This window comes from Pocillopora damicornis, chromosome 2 (genome assembly GCF_964200805.1).
Source record: "Pocillopora damicornis chromosome 2, jaPocDami1.2, whole genome shotgun sequence".
NCBI lineage: Eukaryota > Metazoa > Cnidaria > Anthozoa > Scleractinia > Pocilloporidae > Pocillopora > Pocillopora damicornis.
The window spans coordinates 27,049,022-27,073,676 of record NC_142671.1 but is presented as its reverse complement, the minus strand read 5'-3'; the positions used below and the strand labels follow the sequence as shown (position 1 = coordinate 27,073,676).

General features: G+C 37.7%; 2 protein-coding genes across 10 annotated transcripts; one reads left to right on the top strand and one right to left on the bottom strand.

Annotated features, from left to right (window-relative positions):
• Positions 1 to 1,350: 1,350 nt before the first annotated feature.
• Positions 1,351 to 4,789, top strand: LOC113673347 (G protein-coupled receptor 26). The gene is made up of 2 exons (XM_027189744.2): positions 1,351 to 1,568; positions 2,153 to 4,789. Exon 2 carries the CDS (start codon positions 2,562 to 2,564, stop codon positions 3,627 to 3,629), a length of 1,068 nt encoding a protein of 355 aa, XP_027045545.1. The 5' UTR covers positions 1,351 to 1,568; positions 2,153 to 2,561; the 3' UTR covers positions 3,630 to 4,789.
• Positions 4,790 to 7,708: 2,919 nt separating this feature from the next.
• Positions 7,709 to 24,279, bottom strand: LOC113673336 (uncharacterized). Of its 9 annotated transcripts, XM_089198125.1 has the most exons (8): positions 23,894 to 24,054; positions 23,476 to 23,604; positions 20,513 to 20,557; positions 18,237 to 18,969; positions 17,124 to 17,305; positions 11,001 to 12,181; positions 9,812 to 10,173; positions 7,709 to 8,864 (listed from the first exon to the last, which is right to left on the bottom strand). In XM_089198125.1, the coding sequence occupies exons 6-8, from the start codon at positions 12,101 to 12,103 to the stop codon at positions 8,350 to 8,352; spliced, it is 1,980 nt and encodes a 659-aa protein (XP_089054251.1). In that variant the 5' UTR covers positions 12,104 to 12,181; positions 17,124 to 17,305; positions 18,237 to 18,969; positions 20,513 to 20,557; positions 23,476 to 23,604; positions 23,894 to 24,054; the 3' UTR covers positions 7,709 to 8,349. The 9 variants fall into 9 exon arrangements, with proteins under 9 accessions (XP_089054251.1, XP_027045531.2, XP_089054254.1 ...); XM_027189730.2 differs by lacking the exon at positions 18,237 to 18,969 and having other exon boundaries at positions 23,894 to 24,076; XM_089198128.1 differs by lacking the exon at positions 23,476 to 23,604 and having other exon boundaries at positions 18,867 to 18,969.
• Positions 24,280 to 24,655: the final 376 nt, after the last annotated feature.

Genomic DNA, 24,655 nt, shown 5'->3' with positions numbered 1-24,655 from the left:
CGCTGATTTGGAGTTCATTATAAGGGAAATATAAGACGTTAATTACTGAATCCTGCCTAGTGTCCGCTTGATAGAGGATGTCCGCTTAACTGAAGGCACACTTTATAGGTTTCACTGTATTCTGAAGAGAAGATCAAAAGAAAATCTTCCAATCTCATTATCAAGTGAAATCAGAGATTTAATAAGATAAAAGAAACTCAGTTTCCATAGTCCCCCCTCAGCGACAACAAATCCCGCCTTCATTCCTGCCGAAAACCATGTGATCCCCCTAAAATCTGCCGCCTCACCCCCCCCCCCCCTTTCCCCCCCCCCCCTTCCGCGACAAATAATGACTGGTCTGTTATTTAAAGACTTTGATGACAAAGTGAATGATCACTTACGTTACGGTATAAAATATATAAAAAAAGAAATGATGATTATTGACAAAAAAATGTCCACTAATAAGTGTTGAAATGACTGAACCGGAAACGCAACCATAAACGTACCTTTACTGAATCACTGAAAGATGTTTAAAAATAGTTGTTAATCGTTGTAGAGGTCAGTTAGCCAGTTCTTTTATTACAAGGTGAACAAAAGATATACGCGTTCATTAAGTAGTTTCCTTGGAAAAAATCATCAGGTTTTCATTATGTTCGGATATGATTATCAACCACCCATAAGTGCTTGATTCACGAGAACCTGCTTTTGCATTATTCATAAAAATGTAGGCATGCTGCAAAGGAAATTGTTATATCAAGCGGTCTGTGTCTTAAAGTAGAAATGAAAATCGACTTCGTTACCACTTTAAAACGTGAGGAACTTGTCGATTTCTTCACGAAAACTTGCGCAGCATATTAACCAATTTTTCGAACTTAGAATTACCATTAACAATTTACTTTCGCATGAGAACAACTTATTTTCCTCTTTGCGATTTTTTCACTTAATTTGTTCGGTTGCTCATCTCTCGATAATTGATTGAGGATTACGCATAAGTGAAAGAGCGCCGTAAGTTCTGAATGATCTTAAAGGCAGATATCATGAGTAAAGCATCTATATGAGCGAGCCTAAAAGCTTCATTTACCTTATACCAATATTTGCCACCCGAGATAAAAATGGTAATAACTTTGGATTACATCAGAGCACGTAGGGATGAAAATGATTCCGTACTAATTTTAAAATAATTTCATAGAAAGTTTGATCCCAAAAAGCTCAGTTACTGAAGGTATAATCTCATCACAAAGCCAATCTGCGCGGTAAATCTTCGATACATAAAACAGAAATTCCTTTTATTAGTATTTTTTTTCTTTGTAAACATTGGCATACTCGTCTGAGGATTTTCCTTGAACAATTTGCATGTGAAAAACTTGCACCTGGTGATTTTAACTTTGAAAACAATAAAAACATACATTGAATTTCAAGCTGAAAACATCTCTCGTTGAAAGCGCTTGGGGAGACAGGAATATATTCATGCTCGCTGATGCGGACGTAACATACTTAATTGAAAAACCAACGGCTTTGTAATTTGTAGTTTTGGCGAAACGTATATTTTCCGTCGTTCATTGACACCAAATAGCACGTTATTCACAAAGGTAAGGAAATCATTTAGCGATAAAGTGTATTTTTTTCTTTTCATAAAACATGAAATTTTGGACGTTTTTGCCATCACAAATACGACGATAAAACTCGGTTGAATTCATGTTTCTTAAGGTTCCATACCACTTTATCCTCTACGTGTATCAGAAGGTTTCGCGCGAGGAAGGTGGTGTAAGATAATGGTTGAATTATTCACCCGTCCGATATGTTTTACACATTTAGTTTTAATTTTGATCAACTGCCATAAATTTTTCCTTGAAATGCCCTAATCAGAGCTACAAAAAGGGGAAATCCCGGAGACGAAATAATAGTTATGTTATATTTCAGGGATGGATCCATACGAGCATGTGATGAATTGGCACTTTTTCGTCTTACGGGGATTTTTTATTCTTAACAAACGTCAGATCGTAATACATACATATTGTCCCGTCTTATGCATTGTTATGCAAATTTTCTTCAGCCCAGTTTTAACCTATGGTTTAAAGTCTTTGCTAATTAAAAAAGACAATATAGAAAAACTTCAAACCCTATAGCTCAGTAACCAAATTGACCGTCACTTTTTTTTCCTTTCGTCCAATAGGATGTCTTCGGTTCTGTGTACAGAAGAAATATGTCACATAACACAAAAATCTGGATGAATTTTTTTTTTCCATGCGATGTAACACTCATTATTTAGTGAAACGATGAAGGTTATTCATCGAGCGCGTGGTTTTGTAATAGGGCTATAAGTCGTCCGTTTTTAACCGTCGTTTTCTGCAAGTACGCACTTACGAGGGAGTGCGTGCCAAGGAGATAACTTAAAGGATTCTGGTGGCATCGGCGTCCAAATTAAACCATACGATTCTGTCGCTTCCTTTCGTTTGATCAAGCAGCTGCAGAAACATTGAACTCTCCGAGTTTATCTGCAACTGCGCCGCCTCGATCAACTTAGAATAAAAACCGACGACAAGGATTAGCATAGAAACGGAGTGCACTAATTTACGCAACGAATGGGTTTCTTAACAAACGTGGAAGTTTTCGCTTTCGCGATGTCTTTATTCCTGATGACTCTTGCAGCCTTGGTTATGAATTTCCTGGTTTGTTTGGTGGTTTATAGGAGCAAGGAACTCAGGCGACACATCTCCAGTGTGTTTATCGTGAATCTCGCAATCTGCGATTTTTTTATGGCTGTTTTCGCCATGCCGTATTCTTTTGGAGCAATTGTGGCCGACAAATGGCCATTTGGTAACTTTTGGTGTCAAACCAGTGCGTTTTGGAATATGGTATTAGGGCTCGCAGCCGTATTAACGCTCGCTACCATATCTGCGGACCGCTATATTGCAGTTTGCAAGCCTCTACAGTACAGAGCCAAAATGACAGTTCAATGTGCGTTAGCGATGATATCTTTCGTATGGTTGCAATCCATAATATTCTCTCTCATACCAATAGGGTTTGGTTGGTACGAATTCAATACGCGATATTTCTTCTGTACATTTCCGTCTGATCTTCAGGACATAAACTTCCTGGTGTTCACAGCGGCTACTTATGCAGCCAATGCTGGCGTTTCGCTCTTTGTTATGTTGGTGACTTACTATAAAATTTTCAACGTGGCAAAGCTGCACTCTCGCAGAATCGGACATGCTGTTATTACCGCAATACATCTCGCACCTGTTCGTGGACCCTTATCCACTGAATCAAGTCGTCAGCGAGAATTCAAGGCAGCGAGGAAAATTCTCTTCGTGATTGGTGCGTTTTTGTGTTGTTTGGCACCGTATACAACGCTCCGCATCCTTGAGCTGAGAGAAAACGGCTTGTCGCTAAGCCATACTGTAACAATCTCTTTAAGGTGGATTGCCTTTCTAAAGAGTGCTATAGATCCTTTTATATATGGTCTTCTTCAGAGGCGATTTCGGCGAGCATTGTTGGAATTATTTCTTGGGACACAAAGGGCTCGTTTAGCGAGAGGTTCTTTACCTTGTGGTCATGTTAGAATGAATGTGAGGGCTAAGAGGCAGTCATCGCAAAGCGAAACGGGGACATTTGTAACCGTTGCAACGAAACGAAGTTCCATCGAGTGAAAAGATGTAAATGTTATCAAGATGGTATACATTACTGCGATCCCTTATTTTTGACATGAGTGCAAATTTGTTGGCTCAATTGTGGTTCGCTTTACTATAAGAGGAAAAACTGCTCGAAAATAGTGAGCACAGGTAATAAAAAAGCGCATTTTACTTGTTAATTTTGTGCATGAAAACGATATCTAATTTTTACAAGGGAGCCAAATAGTCATCTTTTCATAATCACACATTGCTAGCAGTTTGTTTATCTCCATTAAAATTTACATCTCTGGGAATGAAAGCATATGTTTTATCGTTGCGTTGTGAAAATTTTTTGCCATTCATCCAAAAACTGAAAATTTTTTTTCGCTAATGTCGCAAAGCCATAGCTTCGTTGCCCTTTTTTATTTTTTTGTCAAATTAGGGAGACATATGAACAAGCCATTGGAAAGCAAGTGACCCTTTTAAATCTTCTCCGGAAAGGAAAATTTAAAGTAAACAATCTATGACAAACAAAAACCATTCCTGCTGAAAGTTTTAATTACTATGCTCTTATTTCGCGATTACTGAAAAGCTCTCTGCAAGAGTGAGGACGGCGTAATCAAAACAAACTCGAAAATGGGAATAATTCTTTTTAAGACGTGAACGTAACACAATTCTGAGTCAGAGACCTGGCTGGTAATTATTTTACTTAACAGAGAAACCATCCCCGTGAATAAATTGGAAGGGTTTTGATTAAAAGGTATGATATTATTCGTGCTAAGTGTTACATCTTTGTTCAAAAATGTTTTTAGAGGTATTCTTTTGGAAAGAAAGTGAGTAGATCAGCCTTAACATTTATATTCATATGCATTTCTGTCGCTGCAAGAGGATTAATATTTGTGAAATATAGAATATACTAAAGAATTGCCACGTTTTTGTACCATGATCGCCACGAAGATATAAATCAAGAACATTGATTGAAATGCAGAATAAATAGGATAACCACGTATTTTTATATATAATCGTTTTCACTGATGGGGACTTTTTCATTCTTTGATGACTTTGATGAAAACTTGAATGACGAACCTCAATGAAAAGGAAATTTTTGGACTTTATTTTGCGCGAGCGACCGAGCTGACCTAGTCCCCTGGAAAAGTGATATGTAAATGTAAATTTAGTAAAGAGATGTTTTGATGCAATGCAAGTTTCATTTTTCTCCTTGTCACTCTCCCTCTGCAAAGAAAAGGAGTTTTCTAACAAAAGTTAATCGATTGCCTGTGTGCCACATGCATACACACGTGTATATATGCTTTCGTCAGCTGGCACTTGAAAGCCTCCTCGCATTCATCATAAGACGTCAATTTAAGAAACGAAATGATTTCTCATCAGGGATTTCAAATCTTGGTCAGGTGTTTCATGATTTTTCAAAATTTTGGCTTCTTTGAACTAATTTCTGGATTTCCAGTGAGAGTGATTCAATCATAGCTTCAGGTCATGTGGCCTGTGCTTGTTGCCTTAACTGAGTTCGAAAGAATTTGATTCCTAACGTTGTGATTCGCCAAAGAGACGAGGTCTTTTACTTCAACGTCATGTTCTGGCGACTTGACGGCGAAGATAAATGTCTCTCGCTGTTCTAGAAAGACAAACAATGTTTTCACTTACAAATTGGGCTGTGCTCTCACTGATCAATGCACCAGACTAAATAATGATTAACCAATTTACGAATTTATTCGAATACTTTGCAAATGTTTTACAAAAAAGAAAGCCAGAGAAAAATAACAAAAGTGCCTTTGAAAAAAAAAATTTGGAATTCATTTGCCTGAGTATAAAATCAATCATGTCAATAGATGTTGTACAAAATTGCAGCTGCTTTTTGGTGAGACTTAGGATTGATCGTTAAAACTTCTAAATTTGTATGCTTTGTCCTCAAAGTTCAATTTCCTTAACTGTCCGATGTCCAAAATTATAAATGAAAATTTTAATTTACGGATGATCTTATCATTTATTCATATGAATATTCTTTTGATAACGTGCGGCATGTCTTCGACAAGACTCCACAAAAATTATTGTGTTTCCTGATAAGTGCATAACTAGAGAGGAACGAATCACATGGCTTTCGGTGGGGGGGGGGGGGGGGGTGGGTCAGTCGTCGCCAACAGAGTATAAAGGATAATTATTAAAAACTGACTGCCAATGAGAGATAATCATGAGAATATTAAAAGGCCTTCTGGAAGGATCAGGCGTATTTTATCGTGACACTGACCAAAGTCTCCCGCAATACAAAGCAATACAAATAAAGACTACAAAATTTGTACGCGCTGTGCAATTTCGATTTCTTTGAAAAAGTTACCCGTACTTTTAAACACCAAATTGCACTCGAAATCATGCTATTACCTAAACTAAAATCCAATAAAAGAGAATCCTAAAAGTGTATGAAATCCATACGTAACTGATCGAATTAAAGGGAATTTTAAAAGTGCGCGAAATACTCACGTACCAATAAAATGAAAGAGAGTCCTGAATGTGCGCAATAAACTAACGAAACAATCCAATGAACGAGAATCCTAAAAGTGCGCCAGACCCTATCGTAACAATCCAACAAAAGAGAGTCCAGACACTATCGTAACAATCTAAAAAAAGAGAGTCCTAAATGAGCGTGAGATACTAACGAAACAATCCGATGAAAGAGAATCCTAAAAGTGCGTCAGATACTATCGTAACAACCCAACAAAAGAGAGTCCTGAATGTGCGTGAGATACTAACCAAACTATCCGATGGAAGAGAATCCTAAAAGTGCACCAGACATTATCGTAACAATCTAACAAAAGAGAGTCCTAAATGAGCGTGAGATACTAACGAAACAATCCGATGAAAGAGAATCCTAAAAGTGCGCCAGATATTATCATAACAACCCAACAAAAGAGAGTCCTGAATGTGCGTGAGATACTAACGAAACAATCCGATGAAAGAGAATCCTAAAGTGCGCCAGACATTATCGTAACAATCCAACAAAAGGGAGTCTTGAGGCCTGGATGCGCGTGAGAAACTAACGAAACACTCCAAGGAACAAAATTCCTAAAAGTGCACCAGAAACTAAAGTAACAATCCGATGATAGAGAATCCTAATTCCTAAAATTGCACGAGATACAGACGTGACAATCGAATGTAAGACAATCTCAAAAATGCGCGTGAATGAAGTATCTGGTCCTATAAGGTGCGCTAGATACCAACGTCACAATCCGATGGAAGAGAATCCTAAAAATGCTCGAGATACTTAATTGACACTCGAATGAAAGAGAATCTTAAAAGTACGTGAGATAATAACGTAGCAACCAAAGAAAGAGTCCTGAATGTGAATCCTAAAAGTGCGCCATACATTATCGTTACAATCCAACAAAGAGAGTCCTGAATATGTGTGAGATGCTAAAAAAACAATCCGATGAAAGAGAATCCTAACAGTGCAGGAATTGCATACATAATAATCGAATGAAAGAGAATTCTAAACGAGTGCGCGAGATACTAGTCTAACAATTGCATGAAAGAGAACCCCAAAAGAGCACCAGATACTTACGCAACAATCAAATAAAGGAGAACCCTAAAATGACTAAGATACTTACGTAACGATCGACGGACGGAGAGCGTATATCAGGCGAAAGCTAGTGGACAATCGCACTGTATATTAGCTCCCTAAAGATGTCGGTTGTCACATTTATTCTACAGGACGCGCCTAATACGAGATGACAAATAGCTAACAAGGTCAACAAGGTGCCTAGTGCCGAGTTAGAATAATTATTTTTAATAAAAAAGGTGCCCTAAAATAATTCTACTGATGAACTTTTATGGTTTGAAAGGTCAGTGAAACAATGACCTTTCGTTGGTGTCAAATGTCATTATAACATGCTCAAAGCAATTTTTTCCCCTCTTCGCTGACAAATTCATTCACCATATTGTTGGAGCTAGGTTTATAATCTCCGGCTTGGTTATAGGCTCGGAGCTGGGCTACAGTTCATAAAATGGCTTCGTTCAGCCAGTCAGACGGCTAGAAATTCATTAATCGTGCCCCAGTCTTTACTAAAGTGTAATAACACTTATCCTCGTAAGAAAAAAACAAAAGCCAGCACGGTTATTTTTCCCTTTATTAATAACAACAAGTGTTTCTGAGTGTTTTGTAACATTAGGAACAAAGTGTTTTGTAACATTAGGAACACAGTTAATTGTTCTCTAAAAAATATACTTCACTTCGAGATAAATGTTTCTTGAACAGACCACTAAATTTTGGTAATCTCTTTCAAAATACTTCTTCATTTAGATTTATAGATCTTCACAGAGTCTACTTTTTTCTTCCTTTTCACTAGAGTTTGGCAAGTGTAATGAAAAATAAACCTGTGCAAATCGCACACCACACTAGGCAGATAAAATGTTAGTTTAAGTAAGATCCAATTTAGACAAAAGCTACCTAAATAGTTTCAGATCATAAAGATTAATCATATTCATAAAAAGAAACTAGTCATAAAATTAGGCATAGCCTTTACGGGGAGGGCAAGGTTCTGATTCCCCACCCTCCGGGCACGGACGACGGTCAAATGCCCGGGTGAGGGGAGGGATTTTGGAGTTTCGAATTGGTCGGCGCATTATCAGCTCACGAATCTGTATCCTCCGGGGTTATGAATGATTTTATCGAGTTTCTTCTCCTCCACGACACATTTTTAAAAGAAGCATTCATTATAAAGATGGTAAATTTGCCACTCGTGTCCTAAAATCAAACGAACGGGTAATCACTAAACTGTAGGTTACCATCGGAAGAAAACTTGTCTAGACAACCGGAATGACCCGGTTGCGCACACGTTGAAAAGGAGCCGGGATTGTAAAAAGCCCATCCAGTTCCGTGTCCAATATCCATCCAGTGTTCCTGGTGACGGTATATACCGGGTCCGTAACGATTACGGGCAAAAAGTCCTGGATTGCGCATTACAGTCACCCATTGTCCAGAAAATTGTACTTTTGTCGGCCGCTGACCGTTTGCTACAAGAGTCTCAGATTCCATAATGTGTTGACCATACAGTTCTAGAGTCCAGCGGGTTGTGCCTATTCTAAACTTGCCCCCAGCTTGCCGACCGTCTGCGCAGCACCACAAGGAGCCGTCATCGTCACTAAGACTGTAGCCAGCTGCTTGAAACTTTGAACGGAGCTTCTTAAACGCCGAGTAGTTCCCAGTAAGGAAAGTTATATCAGCGTCGCGTTCCCATGGTAAAACTTTGTTGAATTTGACTGCACCTATACAGGAGATAAGAAAAATGAGAGTTACTCAAGGTGATTATATTCTTGCAAATCATATCCCTTTTACTCTATTATAACTTTGGTTCAGTCGTGATGATATTCATGCCATACTTTAGTTAAGGTGCTTTTCAATCGAGAGTCCTAGAACCGAAACCAAAGTAATCACAACAGCCAATTAAAAGAATGGAAAATATTTTCAAAAGCCAATGAGATCTCAAAGTACCACGTAGTTGTTGAATTTAGTTTTGGATCTGATTGTTTGAGAGAGAGGTGCGAGTTTTTTAGCCAATCACAGAGCAAAGAAGAGCAAAACCAAAGCGATCTCGGATTTTTTTCGAGACCAATTGAAAATTGCTCTATTAGTAACTATTCTTCGGTTTGCAGGTTTCAGAGGATTGTTTGGGCCAGTATGTTTCAAAGCTTCGAGAGACTAGTTTACCTCACGTATGTCCTCATAGTTTCTGTTTGATGATAGTTTGTGTTTTGGAACGCGAACAAGGAATCTAAAGTACAATTGTCAGGCCAGGAAACAACATGATGAAGTAGCAAGCGAGGACGGAATCAACATATGCAGTGGTATAGAAGGAATTTGAATTGGGTTGAAGCGCTATGCATCCTGGTCGGATATCATGATAAACCCGAGCCGCAGAATAGCATGGGGTGTGATCATTCCAATCATGAAAATAATTAATTGGAGAATTCTTCTGTCTTCTAGTTAGAATCAACAAGGACCTAAATTGTTATGAAACGAGAGACAATCTGCAACTTCTTTGATTAACTACACTGTGTCTGCAATAAGTCTAATTTAGACATAACTCAGCTCAGCTGAGCCAATTCTACTAAGAATTAAACCTTTGTTAAGCCAAAAAGGACTTAAAAAAATAACAGCACCAGCTATACTGCGTTTATGGAAAAAAAACTGTCTTGTGTAAAAAGTCGTTTACCTAGTAGCGTTCCTTCTTGAAGTTCGCAAAACAAGCCAGCGTCTTCACACTCTTTCATTACAAACTTGATAGCATCAGCAAGGTTTTCCAGATCACATGGTGGAACGCCAAGCCCCCTGTGAAAACTACACGAGGATGTGCCCGTATAAGAATGCCCGCGCCTGCAACCATACCAGCGGACTTTACCACTTGAATCCACCCATTTTTTTACTTCCCACTTCCTAGCCAGGGCGGCGTATTTATCGTCTGTGATGTCCCGATCGTAGATGTTAAACATGACATCGGGGCAACTAATCACGATTTTACCAGGGTGTTTCATCTTCAAACGCCAGAATAAATCCTGGAAGACGCCGAAAGGTAGCCTAGAAGATAAAGCACAGATGAGTGTCAAAAGTTAGCGATCCTAAAAAAGTCGTCTAAATTCTCATGGGTGGCGTATCTATGAATTTTCAACTATATCAAAAAGAATGCATTGGAAATAAAGAGACAATTAAAATTGAGCACGGTAAGAAATGTTAAGAGTGTCCCGAAATGAGACCCCACACTGGAAAAAAAGTCTTCTTTCAACTTCTCCGCGCAAGCTTTTCAGCAGAGGTTTCAATCACTTTTTCTATGAACGGCTGCCAAACGTGTAATGTGCGGCTGACCCTAAAAAAGCGCCGTAAGACCAAACACAAGAGCCTGAGACAGCGATAAGAGGGCTTATGAGGGGTGGGAGAGCGCTAATAACCAAAGCGTAAACCTTTTACCGCTAGTAAAAAATACCCGTCGTTTAAATTTTATTATAAAGTACACCACCTGCTTTAGCTCTTTTCACACCACAAGTTACAAAAACTACTTTTGTCCAAATAATTTCAAAGTTTAAAGTTTTTTTCCCACTTAAATCACTAATGTCTGTCTTTACTTCCTTGGGCAAACTGTCTCGAATTTCATTTCTTTTTTTTCTTTTGTTCCCAAACTTAAGGGAAGTTCTTGATTTTGCACTGATAATTTTCTTTCCTCGTCGTCATTCATGCGTTATTGTTAAAAAATACGGAGAAGTATAATATAATTTCTCACGCGCGAATAACAGATTAATCAGGCCTTTGTCAAAAAATACCGATATTTTCTAAGTTCCACCACCTAACTTAACCAAATTTTTCCTTTGATATATTTAGGAAAAAAAAAAGAGTAATCAGCTCTTACTCACTTGCCATCGAATGAAACTTGCTTGAGTTGCTCGGTTTTTGCTACGAACGGACCAGAGAGTACATCACACACCACGCACTCCGTGAACGAGTGGTAATATCCACCCCTAAAGTAAGCTGTCCAATTTCTGAACGTCAGTTGAAGACAGCCGATGTCCCATTGTCCCTTAAGGTTACGATGGCTCCCCCCGGCGATAATCGCCTCCTTGTTATCACTAAGTACTCTGATAAGCCGCTCAAGATCGATGTCATCCGTAAAGTGTGTTATCTCCGGGGCAAAAAGGACATAGGGCGTGCTCACCTCGTCTAGTAACTTAGACCATGTCTCCCCATGGTTCAAATTGGTAGAGACGTGATGCTTTAAATTCAATTTCAGCTTTGTCATGGTGTCCTTGGAGAGTTGACCTTGTGATGCATAGACAACCTGTACGTCTGAATAGTGTTTTGCGATGCCTTCAAAAACTTTATATTTATCTTTAGCCGGTAGCTCCTCTGGTAACGTAACAAGAATTGTCACAAGTCTATTCATAGGAACAAATTCTGTACAGTTTATTCTACCGAAACCTTTTCGAAAATAAGGGTATCCATAAGCTAGATTTCTACCTAGGAACTTCTCGGGGCAAACTTCCTTCTTTGGTGCGTCAGCCTTTTTATCTCCAAGAGAATGTTCTTTATCGTCCACGGCTTGTCCACCCAAAGATTGAATGACGCTGTTTAAAGATTGAAGGCTCTTCCCGACTCGATGATAATGCACCGCAGAATTCGCTAATCCGCGATGTGTTTCTAAAAGTTCCACCGCTATACGCTTTAAATCACTAATAAGTTTCGCTCTATCCATGTTACTTTGTTCATTCTTAATATCGTTTTTAAAATCTTGTTTAGTGACAGGTTTTTCAATGATTGGATCGTCCTTCTGTATGGCTATAACCTGCTCATTGCCAGGATTTGCTTGTACACTTAGCCTTTCTTTGAAAACTTTCATTTGCTCGCAGTTCGGGGGACGCGCATTCAGCAATCCTAGCTGGCTGAAAAACTGCACAGCTAATATAATGCACATGATAAGTGCAACACGAACGAGGGCCCAACGCAACTTTAAACGACTCATAACGGCGGAAAGTACTCGCTGTACAACACATCCAGACAAGGAGCGAAAGTTTCAACAGTCTGCCTCGAACTCGAACGTCTGCAAAACGAAATACACTAAACGTCACGCATTAAGCCATAACGTGCAGAAAATTAAATTTCATTTCATATTTCTACACGCTGAACTAAAAATTACTTGAAAAATCGCCTGAATCTTAGGCAATCCCATAACAGATTCAAGCAATCCTATGAGATTAAAAATTCAAGCAGTTGTTCATCATTATTTATCTCCTTAGTTAATTGAATGGCCGACAAATAGACGAGTAAATTTTTTTAGTTTCCCAAGTCGAATGACTGTAATTTCAACCCATCACTGGAATCAGCTATTTTCAGTGTAAGCTAACAAATTATCCGGTCAAAACCCTTGCTGCATTCGATACTTTGCGATGGACTGTAACAAGTCTTCGAAAGCAAAGCAGCAATGCTTCAATTAGACAGCCAGGCTTTCTGAAAAAGCCGCTCTTTGATAACAAAACCGCAAGGGTTGGAAACAGAGCTTTTTGAATTGCACCGTTGTTACTATCACTTATCACCACAGCGGTTAGCACGTTGAAAGCCAATTCGAAACGATCGGCAGAAAGACAAAACATGAAAAACAAGAATAAGAGCGCTAATTAAAGAAAACATTGGAAAGCTGATTTAATCTGTTAATCCCATTCATCAATGGATAACCACTGCCATTGAAACGAAACCAGAAATTCATTTAAAGCTAAAAATAAGATGGCGCACCATTCTTCTTTTTTAATCTATCACAATTAAGTACCAAATGAAAACTTTGTTTAATGAGTGGAAAACTTCAGAAGCTTGTCAACATTGGCTTTCATCAAATGTGCAGTTCTTCCTTTTGAAATGAAATGAAAGCAAAAGGATGCTTATTAAAATTCTTTCCTACAGAGCAAGTATTACGTATACAGCACTTAAGAACCACCGATGGCTTTGTTAAAATCGCATGCTCTCACACTGTTTATTTTGGCTGTACTTTATGAAAAAGTCGTTAAATGGTTCAACGCATATCTCTTGCGTTGCCATAATATTCACTCACATTATATGTTCAAGAACAAGAAGGTGATATGAAAATTCGAGACGAGATAAGTCTCAATTGTTCTCCTACTTAGAGGGTGGTAGGGAGGGCAGTGTGTGGCACAAGTTTCACCCATATCAAAAAGTACAAATAACACATAACAAAAATCAAAACCCCTAAATCCTGCATCACACAAAATCCTCTTTCACCCTCTCTAATAATTTACTAGTATTGTCAAAAATTGGGCACTTGGATCCATCTTAGCCTGAATATCATTTAAATCAAGCAACGACAACTGGAGTTTAAAAAATAAATTTCTGTTTCTTGGAGTATCATTCCGCTCCTTAAGAACTAAATTTAAGTTAAAGACTTGAGACTTTGTTGAAGTCGGGGCCACCGATATATAAAAACGTTAATTTATCAGACAAAATTTATCCTTTACAAAAAACATTCCCCTTAACATTATAACCGAGCTAATGCAAATTAAAGGCTTCTAAATATATTACAAAAGACTTAACAAAGCGAGTGTTGAAAAAGAAAAGGTCTGCAAAACGTACATTTTGAAATTCCGACTGCGTACGAGAGATAACGATATTATTTTGGTGTGTGGGATTTAAGTGTTAAAACGAGAAGAAGCACTTGAGTCGTGTCGTGATTAACACCAATGATGAATCCTTTTAGTAAAACATTCCTGTTCCTTTTCCTTTCGACAAAATCAAATTTAATTTGGCTGTTAACACTTTTATATATTATTCGTCTCTTGTATCAAACTTATTCACTCGCACTCTTACGCAGAGTTTTGGATCAAAGTTAAGTAAAATATACAAAACCTCTTTCGAGGTGCCACTCTTCCAGAAGAAAATCTTTTCATGGCGATATATCGGGCCCCTTCATGTGAATTATCGGTTTTATTTTAATTGGTTGTACCACGAGATTAGGGAAAATAGCATGAAAGTGTTCCTTCCAAAGCACAGTGTGGCTTGAACACTACTTACACATAACGACGCGCTGATACTGCGGCCAATTTACTTCTCTTTTGTCAAATAAACCCTGGTAAACTTGATATTATAGAAAAAAATATTTAAACGAATAGAATTTTTCTAGCCCTACGCTTGTCTTTTCTCATTTGCACTAATAAATTATTTCTGAAAAATCCAGAAAACGGCAAGCAAACTGAGAAAAACAAACAACGAAAAACAAAACTGACAATGTCAGTGATCCGCTTGACAGTAATCGCAATGAAGTGTGAGTAAAAGTTCTAATTTATTTTAAACCGTAATATTCTGTGTCATTTTGTGTTCACAAAATTTGGAAGGATCTACATTACTCTCGAAATAAAAAAAAAGAATTCAAAATCCATCTCTCAAATGATTAACCTCGTTCCAAACAAGTAAAGAGTAATTAATTCTGGCCATCGGATTCACAATAACATTCTACCTGTTTGGAGATTCAGTCGCTATATAACACCGTCTGACTTAAATATTTAATAAATTCAAAAGCGCCACATTCGATGTAATCTTCTTTGAAACAATAAATGTTGAAAGCGAATTGTAGCGAAATCTTTTTCTTGTGGTTACAAGCGTTACGAAACCGATAAACTCTACTAGAATTAATCCACTCGGACCTTGATCCATAATTAATACGAATTAGTAGGCAGAATTTTACAATTTTGTCTTACCCGTGTCATGTAATAATTACGGCTTGCTTCGTTACACAAATGGAACACAACTGGGTTCCTTTTCCTTTTTTTTACACTGAATTTTTTTTGGTTGTTGAATAATTCTTTTCCAGAGACAACTGAAAATTTTTTGTTGCGAGATGAATTCAAAAGCCATCCTTTCCGATCTCCAAATCTTGGTTTAATTCTTTACAAGGATCACAATAGGCCGCCCTTGGTGGTTGTTCTTCCATTTCAAAGAAATATTGTTTTCTGATTTAAATATAATGCATTCAAACACAATTTTTTCACTTATGAACAGCGAGCTAAATTTCTCCGTGACAGAATTAAAGAATACCGAACAAAATTTTCATAGATACTAACAGAATATGCCTGAAGCGAAAATTTTAATCCTTTGCAAGAAATGTAACGAAAAATTGAGATAATTCCTGTGAGGTGGGCAATTCTCGGTCAGCCTGGTTTAGAAATGTATATATAGCAAATGTCTTAAATGTAAAATATAGTTACTTCACCTGCTTGCATGCACAAAAACGACTAAAAACGTGACCGCATGATCGAGTTCTGTTTAGTCAACCTCAAACATTTGCTTTTACCCACCGCTAAAGGAGCGCTTCACATATTCTGGTTTCAGTTTGACGTATTTCCAAGAAAATTCTCATGATCAGCATATTCAGTAACCTCAGAATTTCTGGTGTTTATCGAACTGGTCTTCGTTTCGTGCCGAAGACAGCAGAAGATTCGTAGAAAATTTGAGCCTGATATACCGCTGTGTTGAAACAATTAAAATTCAGTTCAACAGAACACCTGTTTGGATCATTTCTAACGACGCCTTTCAAACGATTGGTCCGTGAGACAATTTGTCCTTTCCCTCGGAAGTTTGTTATATATTTAGACTACGTACTCAGCAAGATTCCTACCAACTAGTTTAAACAATAATTTCGCGGTTCTTTTCACTAAGAGGAATTGCTTTGGTGTTCTTCTTTTGTTTAAAAAATATTAAGTTCGACTTGCTGAAGCGCGGCCAATTTGTGGTAATTTTTTTTTTCTTTCGACAAGTGCAGTTTTCATCAAAGAAGTATTCTATTATCTCTTGAGAGTTCTCTTAGCAAGGTCAAGCCAAAAAATCAACAATTTGAGAGAAGCTCTTTTAGGATTTTCTTCAGCTTGATTAGTGTATAGGAGAGAGTACATAGGTTCGAGTTGAAAAAAAAAAAGGATTAATAACCGCTTAGGAGGAAACCGAGTTTAAAGGCAGTACCTCCCACACAAATCCCTCATAATTGACCTCAATAACCACCCAATCTACTGAACAAAAACTAAACGAAAATGGGTAAAAAAAATCACTGCATTTAACTCTAGTTCCGCTCGTCAACGAGCGACCATCGGCATTAGACGTACATCTTTCGGTGATTGTTTCTCGCATAGAATATATACAGATGTTTATATTTCCCGTAATGTCCTTTCTGGCGGCCCCTCAAATAACACATCAACCGACAAAGGCGAACTGTGTATTGTTCATTTTCTTCTCGGAGAAGCCGCACGGTACAAGCTAGTTGAGTTAACGTCTCGACAATAAAGAGCGTTTATCTCATTACGATTTGACATCATTTGAGTCTTTGTTGGTATCTCACGTTTAGAGGGTTGTTTGGTTTGAAAGGAATAAATAAAGAGTTTGTGATGACAACTTTGTAATTCTTGGATCAAAACGTTTTATAACAATTAATCAATATTTTGGGTTGAACCAACATTGAATTGAGATATCAATCAGCTTGAAAAGTATTCATAGACAGCGCCGTGAGATAAGGATGTGGTTAACTCTTCCCACTAAATGTTTCCATGGCTTCAGTTTAAATTGAATCGACTTTGGGTGGCAGCTAAACGGCAGATCAAGGGAGCTGCATGTGCAATGTAACGTTGCAAGAAATTGATATAGCAGAAGTTACGTCGGTTAAACATCACGAACCGCGCTGATCAATCAAAAATAAAAAAAACATATGGCGATTTTCACATGATTTCCGCCAAATGATAGCTTAAACATGTTCGTATCGCAAAATGGGGTGAGGTTTGGACTTTCGCATGCGAATGTGTCACATACTTCTCAGTTTTTTACCTCAGAGAGTGTTAAAAAAAGATTCAAATATTACCGTTGTCTAAGGAACATTACAGAGGAGAGTTAACGAATCGAAAAATCGCCATCTCAATTAGAGTTGTAAACCAGGCAGAACTTTTCTGTCTTTGCAACAAGTAGAGCAAACCAAAGAGCTGTGTAGTGCTTAAGTTTACCTTGTTTTCGATTTGACTGCAGCAATTCCCTTGAGTTTGAGATGACCAGTAACGGGTATGAACTTGTTCACTCAAAAACCCTCGCTGATGGCTATCAAACCGTCAGACAGAGCACTGTCACTCTCCTTAAACGTTTTCGGATCAAGGGTTAGCTCAAAAGCACCATCTCCTGTGTTAAGCGTCTGAAAAGTGAAAAAAACCACGATAAAATGAGGTTGAATGTGCAAATAAATCTGTGTTTGCTACTGAAATCCAAACGACGTGTTAATGACAGCTGTTACATTGGCTACTGAATTAGTTATTTAAACCAAGATTTCAATCTCGTTTCATTTCAGTTCTACTCTGTCGTAGAATTTTGTCTTCTGACTGAATGCGAATGTTAAGTCATTAACTTGCTTTTTGTTTTTTGTTTTCAAAGTTTTTTCTTTTTTTGCCAGGAAAAATAACAAAGTAAAAATACAATACGTAATCGTAAGATTGACAGTTACGTTAACCCCTTGGAGACTGTTGGGGCAAGGAACTACGCAAGGATTAATTTTCAACTAGAAAATGCAAATCGAAAAACCTTTAAAAGGGGTAAATATTACAGAATTTAAAAAGCATAAAAGCTTTCATAAAACGAGCAATTTTTCTAAGGCCAGACCTGAAAGGAGGCCTTTTACTTCGTGATATATTTCATTATTCACACCTTTAGATAGTTATGTGTGTGATTCGCACCTGCAGCTTATGAAATCAGTGAAAAACGGTTATCTTTTTTTAAAAAAATGAGAAAAAAAAAATTTTTGCTCTTAGTACAAACAACAAAAGAGACAAATAACTGTGTGGAGAGTCATCAAGTTTCATCTTTGGTTCACGTACTCAGTAAAAAAAAAAGAAAAAGCAAAGTTAAATATAAAAAAATTAAAAAGCAAAATCTTGTAGGTTGTTTCTTCGGATAAATGCTTCGATGTGCGAAAATTTCAAGTCGTTTTTGCAAATCATCCTAAGTACAATTGGTATATCACGCAATCGTCAAACTTCAAGGCCTGACAAACGTGACAAGTCTCCAGAGGGCTAAAGCTAAACTTTCAACACAAAGGAAGCACGTGTTTTTCCCTCATTGGATTACTCAACTTAGTTAAGAAGTTTATGCCGCAACACCAAATGTTCCTCGGAAATCATCTCTCCAGCAAACAGAAGTTTTGTCCTAACGCTAGGGATAAACATCTGAACAAGGCAAGTTGCTAAGTAGTGCTCAGGAATCAAGAGAACAGCTTCAGATTTGATTCAGAATCTGTAAATATAAAAAACAGCGAAAAAAAAAACACAAGAAACCTACCCGAAGAGTTTCCTTACAGCTCTCAAAAGCTTTCTTAAACAGCAAACTACCAAAGGGGTAAGTTTCTGAAGAAACAGTATCGATAGAGTGCGAGCCATTATGCTTATTCCCTGTGGTGAACAAGCCTAATTTTGAAAGCTTTTCATTCATAAGTATATATCACTTTTGAAACAATCCTCAAAACTGTTGACATTGACACATTGCAGGTCGCAAAATTCTTATGAAAAATATCTGAAAGAAAATCAAACGTTTCATACCATGATGAGAAGCCTGAGATTACACACTTGAACTAATAGAAACTGTGATTGTCTTTCGAACCTCGAATAAATCTCACAGTTCATCGTACAGCTTGATCAATATTATTAGCGTTTTTTCACAGAAAATTTAGAAAAATTAGAACCTTAAAACAACGAAAGTTGACTTACTTATTTAGGGAATAAGGAAGGCAGCTGAAGCGAGATGTGCCATACTTTTACAAGATTAAATAAACCGAAATTGGGACAGCGCGTCACCCAGGTCGGAAATGGTCTGAAACCGAAATAAAAAAAAGGCCGAAAATAATCTCATACCGAAATAAAAGCGCCTGCTTATAAGACCGATTATAGTTTTTGTCGGTGAAAAGATGGGCTTAATTTACAGAATTTGTAAGTTGTAAAGTCTCAACTCAATTTCTTAATCATTAGAATCGACAAATATGCAAGATTCATATGCTATATATCATTACCGAAAACTTTGTGGCAAGATGATTTTATTTACTGACTACTAAGGAAAGCGATAAAAGGATGAGCAGGCGCCAAGGACACTCAATGTCACAGGTAATCATGTCATGTATGACTGCGGTGCATGATTTTTAAGGGTAATCATGTCAAGTTCGCGCGCTTTGTGTTGCCTGTTGATTTGCATATTGTTATTCGTTTAGTAATAAATGATCAGTTCAACTTATTGTCGTGACCATTCTTTTTTTCTTTCAATGTATAATACAACAATTATTAGATTCGGTTTTTGTGATAGTCAGAATAATCAAGGTCGATGAAGGTAGGGGTTGTCAGCTGAAGCCTTTGGCCCTACCTCAACCTTAATTATTTTGGATATCACAAAAACCTAATCCAACAATTGTTTATAAGGTGACTTCGGAAAACAGTGCATCATGGAAATCGTTAGATCACGTTAAACCAATTGTCATATCGCCTTCGACCAAAAACTATATATTCTTACTGAATTGTGTCAACACTTTTGGCTATTTCAGGTGAGACATTTTCAGAAAAGTTCAAGCAAATGCTAGTTTGTTTGGTGTTAGTTAATCACGCGTCTTCTGAGGTACAAAACAATTAGGTTGCGCATATTTACTAAATCTATCGGTTTCTGTATATGATTAATTTCAAAAATTATTCTAAATCATATGAATAACACAAATATTTTAAGTTGAAGTTATGGTGTCCACTGTATTTGTCATCATTAACACAACAATTTTGTGACTTAAAATTGTTTTGGATTTAATGCGGTGAAGTCAGTATCTATTTTATAAGTAACTTCGCACAAAGACGTGGACGATAAACTTCCATCTGTCAAAATAAAACTTTTATCAAGTCCTATGATGCGTCGATACGTAAAAAACGAATAAAACTCGTTGGTGAAGCGAACGTGAGGAACTCATTTGTAATCGTCATTGTACTTTGGTCTGGTTTCGGTTACATTAGATAATTTTCTTCTTTTAAGCGGCTGCAAAACGAAACTTGAAATCAGCCGGAATCCCTGTGTTACACCTCAGCGAATATTTTAGACCGACTACGTTGTTGTCCGACGGTGCACATTTCAGACGGACGGATAAGCGAGACCTTAGTAACAAGCCAGTGAATTTCGAACACTCAAATGTAAACATACCACCAAAATATTGACATAAAATTACCTTTCACCCAATACGAATTACCCATGTCTGATAAAATGGTTTAGTTTACAGGAGGATATGTTACGTCAAGAAATAAAAAGCCAAAAAAGCTGTTAGTTGTAAATTAAAACCAAAAGACGGAGCCTTGGTCCGCATTAAAACATATGAGTTAGACATTCAACTTACCTGCAGTTTTCAACACGCGAGAGAGAAAATCTGTATCTTCTTTTCCTGTAAAAATCAACCGTACATTAGCTGCTGAAATTTGTTGATTTAACTAAAATAACCGTTTGAAACTTGATGGCGCCGTCGATACCTCTAAATATGTTATAAAACAGCGTACCCGCTCGACACATCTTAAGCTGTTTAACATGTTGAATATTTGAATATCAAAAAGCTGGATTATCATGGACAATGAGATTGGCACCGCAAGAATTATCGTCAAAGTTTGAATTATTTAGATCGAGATCATGAATGAAATTATGCGGAGCTAATTAGCGGGGGCTGACAGGAGGTAAATTAATCTTGGACTTCTACTAGGACAAACAAAGGGAAAATTCAAAGACACGAGATAATTTATGAAAAATTATACTACAAGCTGTCCCTCCCTTTTAGCGAAGTCTAAGAATTGGAATGGAGAATCGAGAATGGAAAATCAGGAATGGAGAATCGGGAATAAATAATCGGGAACGGGGAATGAGAACTGGAGAACGGAAAACGAAAAATGAGGATTGGGGAAAAGGAAAATGAAATGAAAAATTGAAGATAGGAAATCATTTTTTTTTCGACTTTATGTTTATTATGCAGAATGGATATTCGTCAGATATCCACGCTTTCTTTTAAAAAGGTTCAAAGGCAAAATCTGAGGAATGAAATAAATAAATTGATGACCGGCAGCGGAAGAAGTGATGCATGACACTTAAGGTATGTATTTGTTTATCACATCGCACACAGAAAACAGTAAGCTGTTCGTAACCATTTTTTCACACGCATTGCAAAATATTTGAACTACATGAAACACAATAGCCTCTATTTTACGTGAACATATTCTCGCATATTTGTCCTTGAACATTGTCTGTTCATCCAAGCTCACTTTTTTCCCTTTAGTTAACTTATTTCGTTCCTTGAATTTTGCCCGTAAATGTTTGAGAAAGAGAACGTGGATATAAATGAAAAACATTTGTTCCTCACTATTAACAATAAATCTAAGGGAAAAAATTTAAAAAAAAATCAATTTCCTATTTTCAATTTCCCATTTCATTATCCCATTCCCCATTTCCCATTCACCATTCCTCATTCTCCATTTGCTATATCCTAATTTTAGTTTACTTTCGACACACTAAACTAATGTTTTTTTCTTTTCAGTCTTGTTGAGCATAATCAATGCGTGACATGCCTCAACATCACGTCACCAAGAGGTGGTAAATTCAGAACTGAATACCTACAACATCCGAATAGAACCATCTAGATACGAGTGGCGAGACATTGTTATACAGGCCTAGACAACTTACCACTGTGGACTTGCGAACATTTATTCAGAATTTATCTAAACAGACTTTTTAATGTTTCTAATGCTCAGGGAACAAAATGTCACACGATGAAATTACATTTTACATTCAGATCAGCTTTCCAGGTCGCTATTTCAATGTAAAGTGAAGAAAAAAATACGAAATTAGACCTGATGCATCTATTTCCAAAATGGAGAACCTCACGAGGGTATAACCTTACCAAAAGGTGAATGTTTACGGCGTCTTTTGTCTTCCGGAGGTAAAACTGTTGTATAGCCCTTGTTATTTTGGATTTTTATGACATAAAGTGCAAACCAAGGATAAATACATATGTAATGCAGAGATGCTATGAAAAAAAATCAGACCTGTACACCGAATAAATTTCACTGAACCGCCTATCATTTAGAGATGCTAGAGCAACTTTCCGGGTTGCTCTTCACCCTGCTTGTCTCCCTCCTCTCTCCTCACCCCTGCCCCAAGACAACAATGGAGTAATACCATCCCTTTCCCCAAGACAACGGCGAAGAAGTACCATCCCCTCCCCTCAGACAACAGTGAAGTAGTATTATCCCCTCCCCTCAGACAAAAGTGAAGTAGTACCATCCCCCTCCTTGCGATTTTACATCATACCAGCATGATTTTTCACCATAGCGGTGAAAATAAAACAACCATAATCTCCGGTGCCACACTCATTTCATGGAAATTTCGTATAAAACCACACGTAGAGTTTGTTTTCATTTTTGTCATTTCTCAAGTGTAACAGTGTTTATATATATATTACTATTGATTTTCTTTGTTGAATAACGAAACTGTTCAAACAAAACCGAAAGACGCATAGAATGTTTGGTCGAATTCGCTTAGGAATACTGTTTGGCGAGATCTCATATGTATTTTTGCAGGATACAGCCCTGTTGGAAACTGCACGATACATTCAGTTCTTCTTAATTTGATGGACATTTATAGGTGATTTCGTTTAGCTATACATAACCAAACAAACATATCTGCAGCCCGTTTTTTATCGCCCCATATATGACACTGTTCCACGTGCTCACAACGGGTCGTTTAACTTGCGCTCCTTTCGGAAAAGCCGAGAGTTTTGAGTGGGAGTTAACCAAAGCGTTGTAGTAAAATCGTTACGTCAAGTAAATAAACCGTAACTTAATAAGAAAGTACAGGTACAGGCTTTTCACGTTTTCGACAAGGAAGAAATTTTTGGCGGGCTCTCGCTGAGCATGCTTCGTCTGTTTGATTGATTGGTTGTTCTGTTTTGATTTTTTGTTTTGTCTCGTAAGCTTCACTCAATGAACTAATGGTCCATACGTTACCACGTTCGTTGTGTGACATGTCGTAGACATGAAAAAAAAAACAAAAAAAAAAATCAAATGAAATACGAATCCAGGGCACAAATAAGATGATTGTAACTACAGAAGACGATCAGCTTCCAAACTTGTGATGTCGATTTAAGGTTTTTCCGTTGATCTTTGACAGCGCGATATAAAAAGTATACTATCGAAAGACATTCTCCTAGATATCGTCGCTTTATCTGCCGCAACTTTCGCAGTTTGGCTCGAATGCGGAACGGACCCTTTCCGAGCATTGTTTTTAAACTTAAGGTTCTCGATCAGTTTATGAACTACTTACTCCTTCAATTCGTTCCATTTGTAACAAATCCAAGAACTCGTGCACTGATTACCGATATCCTGCGTCGATTTTTGCATCAGGTGCCCAGCTAAGCATGATCAGTGAATGCTTTTGACGGCAGGAGCGTAACTGTAAGATATCGAAACCAAATTAACTTATACGCTTCCTTGGTGCGCGATATTTTGTTAATTGGATCACGTATCATGGCGGGCGATCTCGAAGAGGCAAAAGTTTAGACTTCGAACGAAAGATCGAGCTTCGAAAACGCCGGAATGATTCGTTTCGAAATTGAAAGCGCTCGAGTTAAAGCCTATTCACTATCACTATGTAAGGTGCGTATCGCAAATACATAATGAAGCTGTTTATGATATAACTCTAGGTATGTGTATGATTTATGAAACACAACAGCTTCTGTTACCTCAAACGATATTCAGCTGGTGCTTCCCTTCTCACTTTGCCAATAAAAACTAACAAAAGATCCTTCTAACAACGAACTCCTTGATCAAGAAACTATTTATGCTAATTATGCTGCTTTTGGAGCGATTGACTCGTGGTGACGTGCGCAGTCAGCCTGGAAGTGAGTGGAACACGAAATTAAGACGTTTTAGGCCAACTGCAGGTCACGAATGGATTGATGCGTTGACCTGAACCTGGGTGTGTTTAAAACGGTAGAGAAAGTTGTGCCAAAAAAATTAATGAAGCGAGCAGTCAACTCAGAGGCAAGGTTTCAAACAAGCCAAAAATGTTGCAGAGCTGGTTGTCACCATGATTGGAGGCGAACAATACGTAGCGCACCTATCGATCAAGGCACGTACGAAATGCACTTTTACACGGATCATACAACACTGTAACATCCGCTCTCTCGATGTAATGCAATCGCACACCGCTGTTACGACATTTGCTATTGTAATCAACTTAAAAGACATGGACGCATCAAATAAGAGAAAGAGAGAGGATTACGAGGTCAACTGCCTATCGTTCAGCTCGTAAGCCGTTTGTCTACATCAGAGAAACTGGGTAAACCTTAAACACAATTAATGGCTAACAATGACACAACGATCATCATCGACTCACAAACTACACTTTTGACTATTGGACTCTACATAATGTTTAAAGTCCAGTACAAACTGCTCTCGTCGACTGACTATAGATAGCTCAGTGGTGTTTCCATTTAGAATAG